The 22,530-nt window shown below is 37.5% G+C and overlaps 1 protein-coding gene across 1 annotated transcript; it reads left to right on the top strand.

The window, feature by feature from the left end:
• The first annotated feature begins 6,393 nt into the window (after nucleotides 1-6,393).
• LOC308074410 (V-type proton ATPase 116 kDa subunit a 4-like) lies at nucleotides 6,394-21,997 on the top strand. The gene is made up of 4 exons (XM_080413848.1): nucleotides 6,394-6,530; nucleotides 12,356-12,446; nucleotides 14,799-14,917; nucleotides 21,940-21,997. The coding sequence occupies exons 1-4, from the start codon at nucleotides 6,415-6,417 to the stop codon at nucleotides 21,956-21,958; spliced, it is 345 nt and encodes a 114-aa protein (XP_080269974.1). The 5' UTR covers nucleotides 6,394-6,414; the 3' UTR covers nucleotides 21,959-21,997.
• Nucleotides 21,998-22,530: the final 533 nt, after the last annotated feature.

Raw genomic sequence — 22,530 nt, 5'->3', positions numbered from 1 at the left:
ATTCGTATTTTAGAACACTTTATATTGATCAGTAACGTCACTCTGGCTGGGCGTGCCTTAATGTGAGCATGCGCAGATTGCACACTGCACACATTTTGAAACGAGTTGCAATCAGATGAGCAGCAGCACCTGGGTTCCAATGTGTTTGGAAGAAGGAAGCAACACGTTTTGTTTTCTACAATTCAAGACATTAGTTCGTCGATAAGGTAAGTTATCTAGTGTGAATTTGTGTATCTGACTGCTGCCATTATGTTAGTGAACATTTGCCAAACGTTACGTCAATATTGATGACTGGTTTCGACTGGAAATGTTTTTTCCACCACATGAAAACTTAGCCTACTTAAACCTGAAATAGCGTTGGCACTTTCTCCATTACAACCAGTACATCTACATAAACGTTCAGATTTCAAATATAAAGTGCTGACCACACGGCCATGGATGTTACAATTTGAATCGAGTGGGTCTAAGTACCCGTATCTTCAGTTTTGTTCAATAAAAAGCATTTTAATCCGATCGCCGGCAATTTCCTCATAGAGAGATAATGTATCAGAGTGAAATACACCTCCCAACCGATAGGGTCGCGTAGTTGAAAGCATTTGATGACAATTCGGACAAAATGGCCACCAATCGGATTAAAATGCTTTTTATTTAACAATACGGATTATACGGGTACTTAGACCCGCTCGATTCAACTTGTTACATCCATGGCCGTGGGGTAAGCACTTTATATTTTATAATCTGTACGTTTATGAAGACGTATGCGTTTAGATGGAGAAAGTGCAAACACCAGGTTGAACCATGGCTAAGACATGATGCTTCGGCGGACCTCGGCTCGCACGTCAACAAATATTGGAGTTGCAAGCTCTCAACGTGTCGCATCCACAACGCGTTGTGACCTTGTAGATCTGCCATTTTCGGCGTGCGACACGCCGTAGGGCGAGATATAAGTGAGGATTTGCATCCACTGTGTAGATGCGTCGCTAAACGAGGCTTGTTGTTGTTGGGGTTAAAACAGCGTTTGCAATGCAACTACACTAACGTTGGTGTAGGCTATCCTACACAAGATAACATGCCTTATAGACGCTTTGTGGACACATTTGAAATGGAAATCCATGTTATGTTGCAGGGTTGTGTTGGTGTGTAATTCATTGTTTCTTTAACCATTGGCATGGTGTTAATAGGTCAATAGTGTGGCAGAAATACCCTGTTTTCTGTGTATTTCGTGTAGACAATAAACAGAACAGTGGTTCACCAACATTTTCATCTTAAGGCCCTCTAAATAGATATGTTTGGATACAGACCCCCATCTGAACCAGGGACCCCCGAAAGTTTGTGTTAATTTTCTTCCAAATAATTCCAAGATTTTTCAAAATTCCTCAAAAATGGCAGATCTACAAGCTCACAAGCTTGTAGGACAGTTATTTCTGAATATTAGGGTTAATGTGGTCAAACTGATTGTGATGCTATATTGTTTTTTTTTGCTGGTGCCCCTCTGGAACCCCTTCAAGGACCCTGGGGGTCCCTGGGCCCCACTTTGAGTACCACTGACATAGCAGACATGTTGTTTTTGCCACTATGTATTGTTGATGTACTTGCATTAGAACATGAGATATAGGTTGAATATCCATGTTGAATGTTTTCCATCATTATCTATTTCCCCCCCATGTTGAAAACAGGGTTAGGGTTAAAGGAGGAGTTCACCCCAAAAATGACTTATTTTCTATCAATTGCACACCCTATGAAGCCTTGAATCCATGGATTCTTTTTTTTTTTTTTCATTCCTAAGCTAATAATTTGATTCCCGTCTCCTACCGGCTAATGTATCCGGTAGGAGACACAAAGTAGATTATTTGTGTCTCCTACCGGAAATACACACGGTCATCAAATTATTGTCTTAGGAATGCCACAAAAATAAATCCATGAAATCAAGGCTTCATGGGGTGTGTAATTGATAGAAAATAAGTAATTTTTTGGGTGAACTCCTTTAAGGCTATTGTTGTCAGCTCATGGTGCCTTGGGTTAAGCCTGTCACAATTATAATAATATAAATCGCACAAACTGTTGTCACACAATGGGTGTGTTTACCAAAGAGCACTACTGCTTGCATACTCTTATAAGCACAGACTCTTAGTGATTTTTTAAAATCTTCTAATTTTACAATTGTTTATATGTTTTTTTCTCCTGTAGACCCAATCCTTCGATCTAATCTCTCCACACCTGGTGTGGAGAATTTAGGGTGGGATTCCTCAAGAGGAAGAACTGCACACTACAGGTGGGGGTTTCATTTAAAATAATGGTTAAATAAACAATAATTAACAGTAACTATGTTTCTTAGATGTTAGACTGTTTTCTACCCGAGGGCAGGACCTTGAAGCAGGTGCTGAGGTTATGAGTTGGGTCCCTCGGATTCTTTCCTGCTTTCTTCACTGTCCCTCTGGTCATAGAGATGCTGAAGGGCAGAGCACTGCACCCCACAGAGCTTAGACCCTAAGGCGGTTACCCTCCGCACAACTTTGGGGTTTCACATAATGCTATCTGGGTGGTTTTCTATCAGCTGACATGAAAAGCATTCTCTGGCAGGGTCAGCCTGTGACAGAGCACTTGGTGTTCAGATAAAACTTGTATTCTCACCATGTGACATTGGTGTAAAATTACTCCTCTGTGTTTGTATAGGTGCGCAGTTGGAGTCAGCCTGGGCCCTGAACAGGATCACCTCAGCTACCTTCCTGCCAACAGGCACTGCCCATCATCTGACTACAAGGACATCCAGGAACAGGTTGGCACCTTTTTACCCACAAGTTACAGAGCAACATGGGTTTAGTCGGGAATTAACAGTCCAATTGAACTATCAGGGCGATATATGAAAATATGCTTTAGAGGAATGTGACATTGTAACCATATAAGGAGTTCCCAATGCAGCTAAAATTGGCTTACAGGAGGTCCGCCCGGGACCTCTCATGTAACCATGAATCAGCCATAACCATAACAAATTAGTCAGCTGCATACACCTCTAGTGTAATAGTGTCCATCACCTTACATCCTGGGTTGTACTGCATACAGCACTAGTGCTGTATGCAGTACAACCCAGGATGTAAGGTGATGGTGTATGCAGCTGACTAATTTGTTTGCTGATTCCATGATGACACATTTAGGTTAGACAACACTCCATAATTGGGCGTAGCTGCATTGGGAACTCCTTATATGGTTATGGCTGATTCATGGTTACATGAGAGGTCCCGGGCGGACCTCCTGTGAGCCAATTTTAACCCATTCGATCCGGGGACGCATCTCTGTCATTTTAGATTTCTTTGGCTATTAAAAATGAGCAGATATACAAGCTCATACTGCGGCACGAGTGCCGCGCTATGAGCTTGCAGATCTGCAATTTTTTTTTTATCGTGAAAATGTGTGCAAATCTTTGAATATATATTATTATTATAATATATATTTCAAAGCAAACATTTGTAACTCAAATCTTTGCTTCTGGAGGTCCCTGGAACAAGGTCATTTACAAATGTTCGTTTTAAAAATATATATATTTAAAGATTTGCACAAATTGTCACATTTTAAAAACAAGATTTACGCTGATTTACGTGGATTTATGCTAATTTACGAGAGACCCATTTCAGAAGTAGCCTCAACTACTCGAGCCTTACCTGACCCACAGGCTTAATTGAAAAGTGGCCACAACTACTCAAGTGAGCATTACCTGACCCACAGGCTTAATTGAGCGAGCATTACCTGACCCACAGGCTTAAATGAGCGAGCATTACCTGACCCACAGGCTTAATTGAGAAGTATCCTCAACTACTCTCCAGTGAGGAAACACCTTATAAAGACGCCCCCTGCACTTGCTCAGTCACAAAATCAAAAGTTAACCTGCTTGACTAGTAATCAGACTAACAGTCAGCCAAAGGCTGCCCTGAAACTCTTCATTTTAACTTACCCTTACCCTTAGCAGATGGAGTTGAGGGGGAAAAACTCACCATTGTTTTTGTTACGGTAAATACATTTTTGATATTGTGCAATATCATGAACCATCCTGATCTCTCAGGTCATCTGGAAAACGTTAGTTTCCACATAGTATCTGGAACCAAGGGCGCCGATACTGTGGGTGCCTCGGGGCTAAAGCACCCAGGAGAAATGACGAGCACCCATCACAAACTCATCACAAAAAAAGAAAAGAAAAGAACTGCACTTCATGGAGTACATTTTTTGTACCAAATGAACCAAATGAACCGCATTGGCCGCTCGTGCGCACCCAATAGCGCAGACATGAATCGGCGCCCCCTGTCTGGAACAATCACAGAAAACTGCAGGTCTGCTGCTAGGTTCACCCCTCCCAAAAAAAAGAATGATATCGATTACTCACCCCATGGAGACTTGAATTCATTGATTTTATTTTTTTAATTTTGTTTGCATTCCTAAGCCAATAATTTGATAACCAGCAGCGGTTCCGGTAGGAGACACAAAGAGTCTCCTACCGGAACCGCTGCCTACCGGTCCGCTGGTCATCAAATTATTAGCTTAGGAATGCGACAAAAGCATATCCATGAATTCATTATGAATAATAATAATAACTAGCAATAATTAAGTGTACTTAGAGCGTTTAAATTTTGATTGGGTTTTCTGTTCAGCGTCAGGCAGTCAGGAACGCGTCTCTGTCATTTTAGAAATGTTCAGACACACATTGGTTTCTGTCTGTCTGTCAGAGAGAGAGAGAGAGACACGTCTTATATATTATAATTTTTTCTCGCATCAATTACCAGGGGGGTAATTACCAGTACCAGGGGGTCCCCAGCAAAATTTGTTAATAAAACGTCAAACAATGATTCTATTCAAAAATAGCAGATTTTTCCAAAAATTGCAGATCTACAAGCTCATAGCGTGGCACTAGATCTGCAATTTTTTGAAAAATCTTGAACATTTTTGCGAATCTTTGATTATCATTTATGTATATTTTTAAGTGAACATTTTTAACTCAAATCTTTGCTTCTGGAGGGTCCCTGAAAATGTTTTAGAGATGGGGGGGGGGGGGTCCGTAGCCAAGTACATATCATTTTGGGGGTCCTTGACACGAACATTTTTTTCGAACCACTGTCCTAAACCTGTGGTTCTCAACCTGTGGGTTCGGGGACCCCACATGATATTTTTTTGGGGGGGGGTCTCACCAGATGACAGTGAAGCGACAATTTAAAGTATTTGAAGGCCTTTTTAATACCTAAAACAATAAGACCGTTACTGCATCAAAAGTAATCCACAAACTGTACTATAAAAACTGGTCAAACATTGGCCAAATTGGCAAATATTGTAAAAAATAATACAAGCTCACAACTCCTCATAACGCAAGGCGTTGTGAGCTTGTTTGTTTGTTTGTTTATCTCTCCTGAATAGTGTTGCTATGTTTGGTGCCTGATACTTTTTTAAACTTTAAATATATATATAATTATATATATATATTGTTTTTTACATTGCATCTGTTATTTTGACAGTGTTGTTTCTTTTTTATTTGTTATCGTTTCCCATATCACCATCAACTTCCCTCTGATCGCGTTTCCTCCACGATGATGCCTTTGTTTGACTCTGTTCCCTCTCCAGCCGATGCATGATGACTATGACCTGAGACAAGGCCTCTCTGCTCTCCTCCAAGAAGTTCCTGGAGAACCTCCTTGAAAAATTCATCAGCAACAGGTGACGCTGTGGTGACTCTGTGGTGACTCTGTGGTGACGCTGTGGTGACTCTGTGGTGAATAAGGTCGCGGATACAAGCGTCCGAAATGAGTTTTGTCAGACGGGTGGCTGGCCTCTCCCTTAGAGATAGGGTGAGAAGTTCATCTCCCTTAGAGATAGGGTGAGAAGTTCATCTCCCTTAGAGATAGGGTGAGAAGTTCATCTCCCTTAGAGATAGGGTGAGAAGTTCATCTCCCTTAGAGATAGGGTGAGAAGTTCATCTCCCTTAGAGATAGGGTGAGAAGTTCATCTCCCTTAGAGATAGGGTGAGAAGTTCATCTCCCTTAGAGATAGGGTGAGAAGTTCATCTCCCTTAGAGATAGGGTGAGAAGTTCATCTCCCTTAGAGATAGGGTGAGAAGTTCATCTCCCTTAGAGATAGGGTGAGAAGTTCATCTCCCTTATTCACACACACATTCACACACACATTCACACACACATTCACACACACCGATGGAGGCACCAACCTGCTCATCGGGAGCAATTAGGGGTTCAATGTCTTGCTCAAGGACACTTCAACACTAACTCTGGGGGAAACCGGGATCGACCAGCCACTCTACCCCTGAGCCACTGCCGCCCTGTAGATATGGTGTCTGTGTGTATATTTAAGTGTGTGTGTGTGTGCGTGTGTGTGGTCTTGTATATCTGGAGGATGATGTTTGGAGGCAGGTATCTCATCCTGCTCATGGGTCTGTTCTCCATCTACACCGGAGCCATTTACAACGAGTGTTTCAGCCGAGGACTCAGTGTGTTCAACTCTTCATGGAACGTAGCACCCATGTTCCACAAGAACATCTGGAAGTAAGTACCTGTTCCACAAGAACATCTGGAGGCGTTGTAAGCTTGTAGATCTGCTATTCTCAACACTTTTGTGCAACACTTTTGTATGAGTTATTTGGGATTACATTAACAAAAGGACAACAATTAAAACATCAGTAGGAGATGAACCTGAAGGACATGTTATTCCTGAACTGTTCAGCATACAGAAGGTTTTAGAATAACCACTGAGGACATGAACATTTACACATCTCCAGGGCCAGATGCAATGCATGGTAGGATTGTAAAGGAACTAGCTTGTGTGACTGAACCAGTAACAATGTTATTTAATAATACTTTGGAGGAAGCAACTTGACCTTGTGGTTGGAAAGAGGCATAAATCAGTGCAATTTTCAAAAAAAGGAAGTAAGGCAATAGCAGGGAATTACAGACCTGTTAGTCTGACATCTGTGGCAGAACGAGGAGGCAGAACGAGGAGGACGTGAGAGGACGCTGGCGCTGGTTGTGTGCCACTTCTCCGTTCTCCACCATTAGTTTTTATTTTATTTTTAGTTTTTTAAATTTGTGATTTATGCACAGCGGCCAATACAGACTACAACTGTCTGTACTACTCTTGGACTTTTGTGCATTTTAGCACGAACTGGGACGCCAATATTGACGGCTGTCATACCTACCTGCTGCCGTCCGTCTCCAACACCGACCAGCCGTGGATCCTCCCGCTATCGGTAGTCCTCCATCTGGACACCTCCACCTCCGTCCAGCGCTGATGTGAAGCATCTACCCGGGAAGCCTCCAGCTTTCCCCGGTGCGGTTAGGCCTCGTTGCCTGGGACCGCTTCTTCCTGCCAGCTGAGCCGCTGTTCCAGTCCTCCATACCCATCCTGATCTTCTGCTGCTAAGGTGTTGTACCCGGACAGCCTCCCAGCTGTTCCCGGTGCGGTTAGGCCTTGTTGCCTGGCACCGCTAAAACCTTCAGTCAGCCAGCCACCAGTTAGCCATCAAGTCAACAGGCAACTGGTAGCTACAGCTAGCCCTGCTAACGGCTAACAGGATCTAGAAGAGAGAACGCTGGAGCAACACGGACAGTTTAGGCCTTTTATTTATTTTCGGTGCAAGTAAAACAGACTGACGTTTTGGTCTTTCGACCTTCCTCAGAGTCATAGGTGGCAGCATCAAGGTAGATAATTATATACAGAGGTGAGCATGGGCTGTGCTCTCAATAAACCAATGGTGGATGGCCCTCTGTTTAGTGGTAATTACCTAGTACTGCATGTCACAATCTCAAGGTTGCGCCTATCAGTAGTGATTAGGCTTAGTTCTGGGCATTTGGACCATTTAGCATATTACAAGATATAAAAAATAGTCTACACATATAATGCCTTGGTAAGGTTAGGTTAAAACAGTGTACAAGTAGAAAGAGGGGCCAAACAATGTTAGGCCAATGCAAAAACACTTTAAATACATTTTGACTAAATAATATTTTTAAGACACAAAAAAGAAAAATGGAACACTCTCAAGAGTACATAGCACACAAAAGCAATGTCAGGAAACCTCAGGAACCGTCTATAGAAAGCATGAAAGGCTCAGTTCTTCATTTAGACCATTGGGTTCTAGGGTGTCAAGGTTATGGATCCATAATGCTTCTCTACGAAGTAGTTTGTTAATTATGTCTCCACCCCGGGATGAGACTGACATTTTTTCTATTCCCCAGAATTTCAGGGATGCTGGAGAGCCATGATTTGCTGATTTATAATGCCTGGCCATGGCATATTCTGGGTTGTTAGTGCGAATAGCAGTTTTGTGCTCGCCTATACGGAGTTTAAGTGGTCTCTTGGTTTGACCAATATATGCCAGTCCACAGGGACACTTGAGCATATATACCACATGGGTTGAGTTACAATTTATAAATGAGGATATTTTGTATTTTTTACCTGTACGTGGATGGGTAAAACATTTAGCATTAGATGAATTATTAGAGCATTGGGCGCAGTTGCCACATTTATAGAAACCCTGTGGGGGATTAGGGAGCCAAGTGGGGGGGAGGGTGTGTTCATGTCCGAGTGGACAAGACGGTCTCTGAGGCTTCTGGAGCGTCTGAAAGAAAAGAGAGGAGGATCATTACACATGTTAACAAGTTTGGGATCACTTTTTAAAACATGCCAATGTTTTAGGAAAGCATTCTTAATTAGCCCTGCCGCTGGAGAATATTGTGTTGAGAAACAGAGCCGAGTGGGTGTCTGTTTAGTTTTTTTTTTATTAGTAGGGACGTTCTGTCTGTATGTATGGCTCTGTTATATGCTGCGTCTAGGTCCACTGGATTATAACCTCTTTCTGTGAAGCGGTTAGTGAGCTCTGTAGCTTTAGATTCAAAGTCTGTGGTGGAGCTGCAGTTCCGCCTAAGGCACAGATATTGGCCAATAGGAATATTCCGAATGAGTTGTTTAGAGTGGTTGCTATTCGCTCTTAATAAAGTATTCCTACTGAGTGGTTTACGGTAGATAGTGGTGTCACACAAACCATCAGTACTTTTAAAGATGGTGAGATCTTGAACATTTATTTCATTATTGTTAAACTCCAAGGTAAAAGTTAAGTACCTAGTGGTGGAGTTTACATAGAGGAGGAACGCTTGCAGCTCATCTACGGTGCCCTTCCAGATCAAGAGCACATCATCAATGTAACGGCTAACAGGATCTCTCTCACCGACAGCATGTTGCAATATTCCACCTCACAACTGCTGGGACTCAATAACTCCACCACTCCGATACACATTTCAGTCGTCAAACAACTAGGAATCTTACGCCGTCCTCGCTACATTCACAAAAGTTCCCGTCGTAAGTTTGTTTATACCCGGTCTCGTAACTCCATTCATTCCATCTGGTCAACAGAACGCTCCATCGCATGTGCAACACGTCATCAGAGCGCAGCCCGTTCTGGATCAAATAGCAGCACTGGGAATATCGTGAGACCACTGCACTGCAGGCGGAATACAAGACGTGGAGAGGATTTCAGCTTACTCCGGCCCCTGCAGAAATTCACCACCCCATCAACAATCAAGATTGAACTATTTAATTTACAAACCCTCAAACAAAAATCCTCTCTCATTCATGACCACATTCTGGACTTTATGTGCCTTGTTGAGACCTGGCACCAGCCAGGTGTTTATTCCTCCCTCAACAAAGCCTGCCCCAAAGGTTACAAATACCTGGAGAAAGCATGCAGCACTGGTCAAGGTGGTGGTTTAGCCATCCTGTACAGGACTGATTTGGACCTGTCCCGCCTCCCTCTGCCTGCACCTTCTTCATTTAAATGTCTTGGATTCAAATGCAAATGCAAACCACTTTCCATTATGACAGTTCTACTTATTTACCACCTAAACCAAACTCACTTTTTATTTCTGAACTGCACGATCTCCTCACAACACTCTGTACTACTTCCTCCAATATCCTGATATTAGGCGATCTGAACATTCATGTTGACTCCCCCTCCTCCCCCCCTGCATCCTGAACTACTACAACTACTGGACTGCCTCCACCTCACACAGCACGTTGATGTCCCAACACACCACAAAGGTCACACATTGGACCTTGTCATCAGTGACTCTGCCCTGATCAGCAACCTACAGGTGTATGACATGGGTGTGTCGGACCACAGGGTCATCTCAATGGAGCTCCCACTCCCCTCCCCCCACAACAAGCCCAAACGCCAAATCCATTTCAGGAACATAAAAAACATGAACCCTGACGCCATAGCCCTGGACCTCCATCACTTCTCCTCTGCAACCCCCTCATCAGCCACTGAATCAGTTGACCTGTACAATAACACCCTGAGCCGTCTCCTGGATCTTCACGCCCCTGTCAAAACAAAAACAGTCTCTTTCTCACGCTCCTCCCCTTGGTTCACCAGTGAGCTGCGGAAATTGAAGGCAGCAGGCCGTATCCTTGAGCGCCGCTACATGGCGTCAGGGCTCACTGTCCACAGGCTGATATACAGAGAGCATCGAACGGCCTATTCAACGGCCCTCAGAGACACACGGTCAAAATTCTATTCTAACATCATTAATAACAGTTCCGGTAACTCCAAGCAACTTTTCTCCACCATAAATAACTTCCTTAAACCACAATCACCCACCCACACTGCCACCACAGAGGATCAGTGCAACAACTACCTTGATTCCTTCAGATCAAAGGTAAATACCATCCGCTCTGTTCTCTCTGCCTCCCCCACTCTACCTGTCCTGATTGCTGCCCCACAGCCAGTGATCTCCCAGCCTCTCCGCTGTTTTGTCAACATCTCACAGCGAGAGGTTGAGGACACCATCAGCAAGATGAAATCTTCCACTTGCGCCCTTGACCCCTTCCCCACAGCCCACAATGTCGTGTCATCAGCCGGCATGGGATTTCCTACCACTGCTACGCTGATGACACCCAACCAGAACAGTGCTGCTAGGATCCTGATGAGAGTGCGGAAATACGAACACATCACACCCATCCTCCATTCACTACACTGGCTTCCCATCTCTGTCAGGATCGAGTACAAGGTCTCCCTCCTCACACATCAGTGCATCTACAGCAATGCCCCTTCCTACCTAAAGGAACTCATCAAACCCCCGAACTCCACCCGCTCCACCCACTCACTCCGCTCCAGAAACTCAAACGCACTCGAGCCCTGCACAACAAATCTCCGCACCATGGGGGATCGGGCCTTCTGCTCAGCAGCTCCTCGACTGTGGAATGCTCTCCCGGACCATCTGAGAGCACCACAGTCCATTGACACTTTTAAAAAGGGCCTAAAAACCTTCCTTTTTAACAAGGCATTTGCCTAGATAGAGATGTAGTTGTTTTTATCTTTTTAAACTTCTACTGTGTTCTGCTGACTTGATTTGAAGTTTATTCATTTCACTGTTTTATTATTATTGTTGTTTTCTTCTTTCTTTTTTTGTTTTTAACCTGTAGCACTTTGAGATTTGCTTCAAATATAAAGTGCGTTACAAATAAAATGTATTATTATTATTATTATTATTATTATTACATCTGGGTTATGTAAAACAATGGTAAAATGTATTAGGGCATACATTGTAGATCATATGAAGTCTAATGAGCTCTTTCGTAACAAACAGTTTGGCTTTATATCTGAAAGATAGACTAAACTCTCAGTTCTTGATAAACGGTCAGCAGCTTTAGATAGAGGACAGTCAGTTGATTGCATATATTAAGATTAATATCAAAATGAAGGTCTTACTGCATAGATGACAGAGTTATAGGTTAGATATAGGATTTCCTTAGTAATAAGAAACAGCAGGTGGTTAATGGAGCCACTTCAAATTGGACCTCTGGAGTCCCACAGGGATCCGTATTAAGCCCTGTGCTTTTTGTTACTTACATAAATGATTTACCACGTGTGATACAATCCCATATTTAGAATTATTACCAAGGACACTGACATAGCTCAACTTCAAGCAGATCTCCAGAGTACTAGCAACTGGTGTGATATGTGGTTTACTGAAATGAAATCCAGACAAATGTAAACACTTACACTTTGGGAAATGAAGTGCCAACTTGGCTAACTATACAGTTGTGGATTTGGTGATTCATCAAATAAAGGAAGAAAAGGATCTAAGTTGTGGTTGACAATTCATTAGAATTTCAAACACACATCTCTGAAAAAGTTTTTTTTTTTAAATCATCTTGAATTATCTCAGTATGGTGTTCTTACAAAATCAAGTGCTTTATATTCATGTATTTAGTGCTTTATATTCATGTATTAGTGCTTTATGTTCATGTATTAGTGCTTTATATTCATGTATTTAGTGTTTAACATTGTGCTTTACATTCACACTGTATCTCATTGCAGCTCGTCGGTTCTGGCAGGAAGTCAGTATCTGTCCATGGATCCTGTTGTAGACGGAGTCTTCATCTCTCCTTACCCATTTGGCATCGACCCGGTAGGCTACCGTCCTCCTACCCTAACCCTAACCCTACCCATAGACATATAAAGGTAGACGCCTCCTCTGGCTCTGAAGCGTCTGTATGGCGGGCGCGCTTCCGCTTCCTTGGGGGGGCAGCTGGAAATGTCCGCGTGCATCACAGAAGGGGCGTTCAGTAGGCCAATCAGAGGCAGGTGGGGGCGGGACAACCAGATTCTGACAAGTCCTGGAAAAGACGCGCTGTGATTGGCCAGTGCCCGTTCCCCCCATTTCCGGGGGGAACGGGCACTGGCCAATCACAGCGCGGATGGCGGCCACCATACGAAACAGGTCGCTCCAACGAACTGCAGAGGCCAATGAGGTGTCTAGGTTTCTATATCTATGGTCCTACCTGTATGAGTGACATCACATCCTGTGTGTATGTTGTACTTCCTGTCAGGTGTGGGGCTGTTTGGGTGCATCCACACATAAGCGTCGAGTCACCGGACGTTCCATCCACTCCCATGTTATAGGAACAAAGACCGCCCGATGCGCGTCTGAAGCGCATATCCGGGTTCCGCTATGGTAAACTATGACCTGGAAGTGAAAGGCACCAACCAATAGGACAGATACGTCCCGTGTTCTCTCCACTGGGCGGGTTAGAGCTTGTAGTTTCCTTACAGGAAATGCAAGGCAGACGTTCCAGCACAAACACAACACATGCACTCTATTTCAATACATGTAAACGTCCTTCTTTATCTGTGGTGAATGTCCTGAATACTTTGCGTTTAGTTGATCCCTTCTGAATAGCTTATGTGAGCACAATAAAGAATAGAAGATTAATACATTAAATGACTATCCAAAATATATTGTAATGAGCATTAGTGAGGACCAGTTATATGAAGATAAGACATAATATAATATTATGTGAGCACAATAAAGAATAGAAGATTAATACATTAACCCTTTAAGACCTGAAGCCGATTCTACATGTCTCCTAAATCCCAACAGTATTCTGAAAAACGTATGTTTCTATATCAGTGGTGCTCAGACTTTTTCATGTCAAGGACCCCCAAAATTATATGTATTTGCCCGCGGACCCCCATCAAAATATTTTGTTCCAGGGACCCCCCCCCCCCCCCCCCCCCCAGAAGCAAAGATTTTAGTTAAAAATGTTCGCTTTAAAACGATATGTATTCAAAGATTTGCACACATTTTAAAGATTTTTCAAAAATAGCAGATCTACAAGCTCGTAGCGCGGCACTCGGTGCCGCGCTATGAGCTTGTAGATCTGCTATTTTTGAATAGCCCAAAGTGTAAAATAATGCTTTTTAGCTCTAATCTAAAAATGACACAGTTCCAGGTCTTAATGGGTTAAATGACTATCCAAAATATATTGTAATGAGCATTAGTGAGGACCAGTTATATGAAGATAAGACATAATATAATATTATGTGAGCATAATAAAGAATAGAATAATAATAAATTAAATTACTATCCAAAATAAATGGGAAGTTTTAATTAATTCTACAGTTTCACATACATGGGCTACAAAAGACTAAACATCTCTGTACTTTATTGTCATAGATTGTCTTCTGCCATATGAGTCATTCATAATTATTGAAGTAATTCACACATAGCCTACTTAAACCCTCTATTCTCAGTAAAAACTGACCTATATATCTTGGACGCTTTTTTCTGTCAACACCAAATCCCTTTGCCAAAAATAGCAGATCTACAAGTAAAGCTCAATGCGTCGCACTTCGACACGTTGTGAGCTTGTAGATCTGCTATTTTTGGCTTATGTTCATGTGGTTCATGTGGTTAATGCTATTCATAATAATGTAATGGTGTTTTCATTTTGTCACGGTGCACTAATGTTTTCATAGTGCTGGATAATAGGGATAATATTAATATTTCATATTGCAGTGCATAATGTTTTCATGATGAGTTAGTAGTGTTATTCAGTTGTGTGAGGTGTTATAGTGTTATTCAGTCCTCACTTGTACACATAGCACTAGTCAAAGAACTACACTTCCTGAAAAACGGCACTGACCACCAGCAGCTCAAAGCCCCGGAAGACATCAAAGCAACGGCCGGAACCGGAACAAGGGCTTGAGACAACTAGCGTAAACTTATCACGCATGTCTGGATGCACCCTGTTTGTATGAGTGACATCACATCCTGTGTGTATGTTGTACTTCCTGTCAGGTGTGGGGCTGTTTGTATGAGTGACATCACATCCTGTGTGTATGTTGTACTTCCTGTCAGGTGTGGGGCTGTTTGTATGAGTGACATCACATCCTGTGTGTATGTTGTACTTCCTGTCAGGTGTGGGGCTGTTTGTATGAGTGACATCACATCCTGTGTGTATGTTGTACTTCCTGTCAGGTGTGGGGTATGGCCAACAACAAGCTGACCTTCCTGAACTCTTACAAGATGAAGATGAGCGTCATCATCGGGGTCATTCACATGACCTTTGGAGTGTGTCTGTCCTTCTTCAACTTCAAGTCAGTAACTATGTTATAATAATAATAATAATATATAGATCTAAACTGTGTTTATATATTTAAGTCAGTAACTATGTTATAATAATAATAATATATAGATCTAAACTGTGTTTATATATTTAAGTCAGTAACTATGTTATAATAATAATAATATATAGATCTAAACTGTGTTTATATATTTAAGTCAGTAACTATGTTATAATAATAATAATATATAGATCTAAACTGTGTTTATATATTTAAGTCAGTAACTATGTTATAATAATAATAATATATAGATCTAAACTGTGTTTATATATTTAAGTCAGTAACTATGTTATAATAATAATAATAATAATAATAATAATAATAATAATATATAGATCTAAACTGTGTTTATATATTTAAGTCAGTAACTATGTTATTATAATAATAATAATATATAGATCTAAACTGTGTTTATATATTTAAGTCAGTAACTATGTTATAATAATAATAATAATAATAATATATAGATCTAAACTGTGTTTATATATTTAAGTCAGTAACTATGTTATAATAATAATAATAATATATAGATCTAAACTGTGTTTATATATTTAAGTCAGTAACTATGTTATAATAATAATAATAATATATAGATCTAAACTGTGTTTATATATTTAAGTCAGTAACTATGTTATAATAATAATAATAATATATAGATCTAAACTGTGTTTATATATTTAAGTCAGTAACTATGTTATAATAATAATAATATATAGATCTAAACTGTGTTTATATATTTAAGTCAGTAACTATGTTATAATAATAATAATATATAGATCTAAACTGTGTTTATATATTTAAGTCAGTAACTATGTTATAATAATAATAATATATAGATCTAAACTGTGTTTATATATTTAAGTCAGTAACTATGTTATAATAATAATAATATATAGATCTAAACTGTGTTTATATATTTAAGTCAGTAACTATGTTATAATAATAATATATAGATCTAAACTGTGTTTATATATTTAAGTCAGTAACTATGTTATTATAATAATAATAATATATAGATCTAAACTGTGTTTATATATTTAAGTCAGTAACTATGTTATAATAATAATAATAATAATAATAATAATATATAGATCTAAACTGTGTTTATATATTTAAGTCAGTAACTATGTTATAATAATAATAATAATATATAGATCTAAACTGTGTTTATATATTTAAGTCAGTAACTATGTTATAATAATAATAATATATAGATCTAAACTGTGTTTATATATTTAAGTCAGTAACTATGTTATAATAATAATAATAATATATAGATCTAAACTGTGTTTATATATTTAAGTCAGTAACTATGTTATAATAATAATAATAATAATATATAGATCTAAACTGTGTTTATATATTTAAGTCAGTAACTATGTTATAATAATAATAATATATAGATCTAAACTGTGTTTATATATTTAAGTCAGTAACTATGTTATAATAATAATAATATATAGATCTAAACTGTGTTTATATATTTAAGTCAGTAACTATGTTATAATAATAATAATATATAGATCTAAACTGTGTTTATATATTTAAGTCAGTAACTATGTTATAATAATAATAATAATAATAATAATAATAATAATAATAATAATATATAGATCTAAACTGTGTTTATATATTTAAGTCAGTAACTATGTTATTATAATAATAATAATATATAGATCTAAACTGTGTTTATATATTTAAGTCAGTAACTATGTTATAATAATAATAATAATAATAATAATAATAATAATATATAGATCTAAACTGTGTTTATATATTTAAGTCAGTAACTATGTTATAATAATAATAATAATATATAGATCTAAACTGTGTTTATATATTTAAGTCAGTAACTATGTTATAATAATAATAATAATATATAGATCTAAACTGTGTTTATATATTTAAGTCAGTAACTATGTTATAATAATAATAATAATAATATATAGATCTAAACTGTGTTTATATATTTAAGTCAGTAACTATGTTATAATAATAATAATATATAGATCTAAACTGTTTATATATTTAAGTCAGTAACTATGTTATTATAATAATAATAATAATAATAATAATATATAGATCTAAACTGTGTTTATATATTTAAGTCAGTAACTATGTTATTATAATAATAATAATATATAGATCTAAACTGTGTTTATATATTTAAGTCAGTAATTATGTTATAATAATAATAATAATAATAATAATAATAATATATAGATCTAAACTGTGTTTATATATTTAAGTCAGTAACTATGTTATAATAATAATAATAATATATAGATCTAAACTGTGTTTATATATTTAAGTCAGTAACTATGTTATAATAATAATAATAATAATAATAATAATATATAGATCTAAACTGTGTTTATATATTTAAGTCAGTAACTATGTTATAATAATAATAATAATATATAGATCTAAACTGTGTTTATATATTTAAGTCAGTAACTATGTTATAATAATAATAATAATATATAGATCTAAACTGTGTTTATATATTTAAGTCAGTAACTATGTTATAATAATAATAATAATATATAGATCTAAACTGTGTTTATATATTTAAGTCAGTAACTATGTTATAATAATAATAATATATAGATCTAAACTGTGTTTATATATTTAAGTCAGTAACTATGTTATAATAATAATAATATATAGATCTAAACTGTGTTTATATATTTAAGTCAGTAACTATGTTATAATAATAATAATATATAGATCTAAACTGTGTTTATATATTTAAGTCAGTAACTATGTTATAATAATAATAATAATAATAATAATAATAATAATAATAATAATAATATATAGATCTAAACTGTGTTTATATATTTAAGTCAGTAACTATGTTATTATAATAATAATAATATATAGATCTAAACTGTTTATATATTTAAGTCAGTAACTATGTTATAATAATAATAATAATAATAATAATAATAATATATAGATCTAAACTGTGTTTATATATTTAAGTCAGTAACTATGTTATAATAATAATAATAATATATAGATCTAAACTGTGTTTATATATTTAAGTCAGTAACTATGTTATAATAATAATAATAATATATAGATCTAAACTGTGTTTATATATTTAAGTCAGTAACTATGTTATAATAATAATAATAATAATAATATATAGATCTAAACTGTGTTTATATATTTAAGTCAGTAACTATGTTATAATAATAATAATATATAGATCTAAACTGTGTTTATATATTTAAGTCAGTAACTATGTTATTATAATAATAATAATAATAATAATAATAATAATAATAATATATAGATCTAAACTGTGTTTATATATTTAAGTCAGTAACTATGTTATTATAATAATAATAATATATAGATCTAAACTGTGTTTATATATTTAAGTCAGTAACTATGTTATAATAATAATAATAATAATAATAATAATAATATATAGATCTAAACTGTGTTTATATATTTAAGTCAGTAACTATGTTATAATAATAATAATAATATATAGATCTAAACTGTGTTTATATATTTAAGTCAGTAACTTTGTTATAATAATAATAATAATATATAGATCTAAACTGTGTTTATATATTTAAGTCGGTAACTATGTTATAATAATAATAATAATATATAGATCTAAACTGTGTTTATATATTTAAGTCAGTAACTATGTTATAATAATAATAATAATAATATATAGATCTAAACTGTGTTTATATATTTAAGTCAGTAACTATGTTATAATAATAATAATAATAATATATAGATCTAAACTGTGTTTATATATTTAAGTCAGTAACTATGTTATAATAATAATAATATATAGATCTAAACTGTGTTTATATATTTAAGTCAGTAACTATGTTATAATAATAATAATATATAGATCTAAACTGTGTTTATATATTTAAGTCAGTAACTATGTTATAATAATAATAATATATAGATCTAAACTGTGTTTATATATTTAAGTCAGTAACTATGTTATTATAATAATAATAATATATAGATCTAAACTGTGTTTATATATTTAAGTCAGTAACTATGTTATAATAATAATAATAATAATAATAATATATAGATCTAAACTGTGTTTATATATTTAAGTCAGTAACTATGTTATAATAATAATAATAATATATAGATCTAAACTGTGTTTATATATTTAAGTCAGTAACTATGTTATAATAATAATAATAATAATATATAGATCTAAACTGTGTTTATATATTTAAGTCAGTAACTATGTAATCTCTCAAGAACAGATTCAGAGCTACGCTACTGAATCTGTCGGGGGGGTTCGTCATAACGTGTACGCACTGGCCTACAAGTGGGCGTGCCTACAGATGTGTTTATATATTTAAGTCAGTAACTATGTTATTATAATAATAATAATATATAGATCTAAACTGTGTTTATATATTTAAGTCAGTAACTATGTTATAATAATAATAATAATATATAGATCTAAACTGTGTTTATATATTTAAGTCAGTAACTATGTTATAATAATAATAATATATAGATCTAAACTGTGTTTATATATTTAAGTCAGTAACTATGTTATAATAATAATAATAATAATATATAGATCTAAACTGTGTTTATATATTTAAGTCAGTAACTATGTAATCTCTCAAGAACAGATTCAGAGCTACGCTACTGAATCTGTCGGGGGGGTTCGTCATAACGTGTACGCACTGGCCTACAAGTGGGCGTGCCTACAGATCAGGAAGCAGGCCGCACTTTACCCAATCAAATGTAGTGGGCGGGATTTACTGTCTGCTCTCGCTTCCCACTGAAAACAAACCGAAACTCATTTAACAATAGCGTCCTCGGAGCAGACAAAACCACGGAAAGATATTCACATTTTAACTTGCTCTTTCATCATAGAAACAAGTGGGCTTATAACCAAAACCATCCATGTTCTCTGGGAGAAGTGGTGTTAGTGTTCCGTGTAGAAATATTGTTAGTGGGAATGTAAACATAAGCGCACCACCGGAAGTGGAGCGCTGAGGGCAGACCAAAAACCCTGGTTTCCTTGTGCACGGGTGCTCCATTTAGCTCCCCCCAGAGCCAAGTGAAAGAGTAAAAAACAGCAGAGGGCGCTGTTTTTCTTTTTTATTTGGCGATGGGTTCCCAGATTGGTAACTATGTTGTCATCTTTATAACTGTTTTCAACTTTAAGTCAATCATGTTTTAATTAAGAATGTGAGCATTCTTTGTTTTTTTTCCGAATAAGGTAAAGGTTATGTAAAGCAACTTAGAGTACTTAGAAAAGCGCTAACTGGCGCTCGGGTGGTGCAGTGGTAAATTCACTGCCCACCACCACTAGGTGGCTCAGTGGTAAAGTCTGCCCACCACCACTAGGTGGCTCAGTGGTAAAGTCTGCCCACCACCACTAGGTGGCTCAGTGGTAAAGTCACTGCCCACCACCACTAGGTGGCTCAGTGGTAAAGTCACTGTCCACCACCACTAGGTGGCTCAGTGGTAAAGTCCCTGTCCACCACCACTAGGTGGCTCAGTGGTAAAGTCCCTGCCCACCACCACTAGGTGGCTCAGTGGTAAAGTCACTGCCCACCACCACTAGGTGGCTCAGTGGTAAAGTCACTGTCCACCACCACTAGGTGGCTCAGTGGTAAAGTCACTGTCCATCACCACTAGGTGGCTCAGTGGTAAAGTCTCTGCCCACCACCACTAGGTGGCTCAGTGGTAAAGTCACTGTCCATCACCACTAGGTGGCTCAGTGGTAAAGTCTCTGCCCACCACCACTAGGTGGCTCAGTGGTAAAGTCACTGCCCATCACCACTAGGTGGCTCAGTGGTAAAGTCACTGCCCATCACCACTAGGTGGCTCAGTGGTAAAGTCTCTGCCCACCACCACTAGGTGGCTCAGTGGTAAAGTCACTGTCCATCACCACTAGGTGGCTCAGTGGTAAAGTCTCTGCCCACCACCACTAGGTGGCTCAGTGGTAAAGTCACTGTCCATCACCACTAGGTGGCTCAGTGGTAAAGTCTCTGCCCATCACCACTAGGTGGCTCAGTGGTAAAGTCACTGTCCACCACCACTAGGTGGCTCAGTGGTAAAGTCTCTGCCCATCACTACTAGGTGGCTCAGTGGTAAAGTCACTGTCCACCACCACTAGGTGGCTCAGTGGTAAAGTCTCTGCCCACCACCACTAGGTGGCTCAGTGGTAAAGTCACTGTCCATCACCACTAGGTGGCTCAGTGGTAAAGTCACTGCCCATCACCACTAGGTGGCTCAGTGGTAAAGTCACTGTCCATCACCACCTTCCCCCAGACCCTTCTCCTCCCCTCACTCCCCCAGCCTGCCCCCCCCATCTTAAGTTAATAGGCCTAATCAGGGTTTAGTTGTAGTTCACCATCCTACACTGTCTGTGTGGATATATTATGTCTCCAGACAAACAGTGTCACATGATTTTTCATAGTCTCACTCATATCCTTTATATGGTCTGAGTCACATAGCACATCCTACACCTAACCTCTAGATCATAACACTAAAGTCAGTCAACTTATATTTGTAATCATCCATATTCTGGATACAGACTGTGGACGTTTGAATGCTGATTGTGAATGTAGCTCATGTCTCACTAACACTAGTACATGAATTAGAAGAATCAGACAATTGTCAAACAATGGAACAATATCCCTTAAAAACACTAACAATCTACCTTAAGTTATATGAAAAGCCATGTAAACTTTAAAGTCAAATGTAAGTTAAAGCAAAAACCAAGTAACTATAGCAAAATGTACAAACTTTAAAAAACATTATATTCAAAGATTTGCGCACATTTACACAATTTCCCCAAAAATATAGCAGATCTACAAGCTCGTAGCTCTGTAGATCTGCTGTTTTTGAATATCCCAAAGTATAAAATAATGGTGAATCGAAGCCAGATTGACCTTTAGAAATTGGAGTTGATTTGAGCTGACGGTTGATATATGAGTATTTATGGTTCTTTCTCTCTCTCTCAGCATCCCTCCATGGCCATAGTGAAAGGAGCAGGTCTAGTCATGAAGGCCATCATTGAGGTAAGTGGCTGGCACACAGAGGTAGAAAGTAACTAAGTAAATGTACTCAAGTACTGTACTTAAGTACATTTTTGAGACAAGAGACAATATTAGAGACAAATATTGTACTTTTACTCCACTACAATTATTTGAAAACTTCAGTTACTAGTTACTTTGCAGATTTGATTATTATCACAAAACACACATTAACCTCTACAGCCCTATGTACATTTCGGCCATTTGAAAATAGACGATCTACAAGCTCACAATGCATCGCAATGCATTGTGAGCTTATCCACAAGTTTCCTAGGGCGTTGCGGGCATCACTTACTGACGATGTGATACCTGATCAAATCGACAGGAAGTGATGCCCACCATGCCCTAGGAAACTTGAGGATACATTTTATACATTTGAAAACTTGTCAAACGGGACATTCTGCATAAAGAGTACTTTCTACTTTTGGCACTTTGAGTTCATTTTGATACCAAATCACAGACTTTTACTCAAATAAAAAATGTGAGTACTTTTTCCACCACTGCTGGTACATCCACCAA

This window comes from Gymnoscopelus braueri (assembly GCF_963280865.1).
Source record: "Gymnoscopelus braueri genome assembly, chromosome: 19".
Classification (NCBI taxonomy): Eukaryota; Metazoa; Chordata; class Actinopteri; order Myctophiformes; family Myctophidae; genus Gymnoscopelus; species Gymnoscopelus braueri.
This window is presented reverse-complemented; position numbering and strand designations above follow the sequence as displayed.

Coding starts and splice junctions, on each gene's coding strand:
- LOC308074410 (XM_080413848.1), top strand. CDS start 6,415: ATGGGTCTGTTCTCCATCTACACCGGAGCCATTTACAACGAGTGTTTC. Junction 6,531..12,355: donor TTCCACAAGAACATCTGGAA/GTAAGTACCTGT, acceptor ATCTCATTGCAG/CTCGTCGGTTCTGGCAGGAA. Junction 12,447..14,798: donor ACCCATTTGGCATCGACCCG/GTAGGCTACCGT, acceptor ACTTCCTGTCAG/GTGTGGGGTATGGCCAACAA.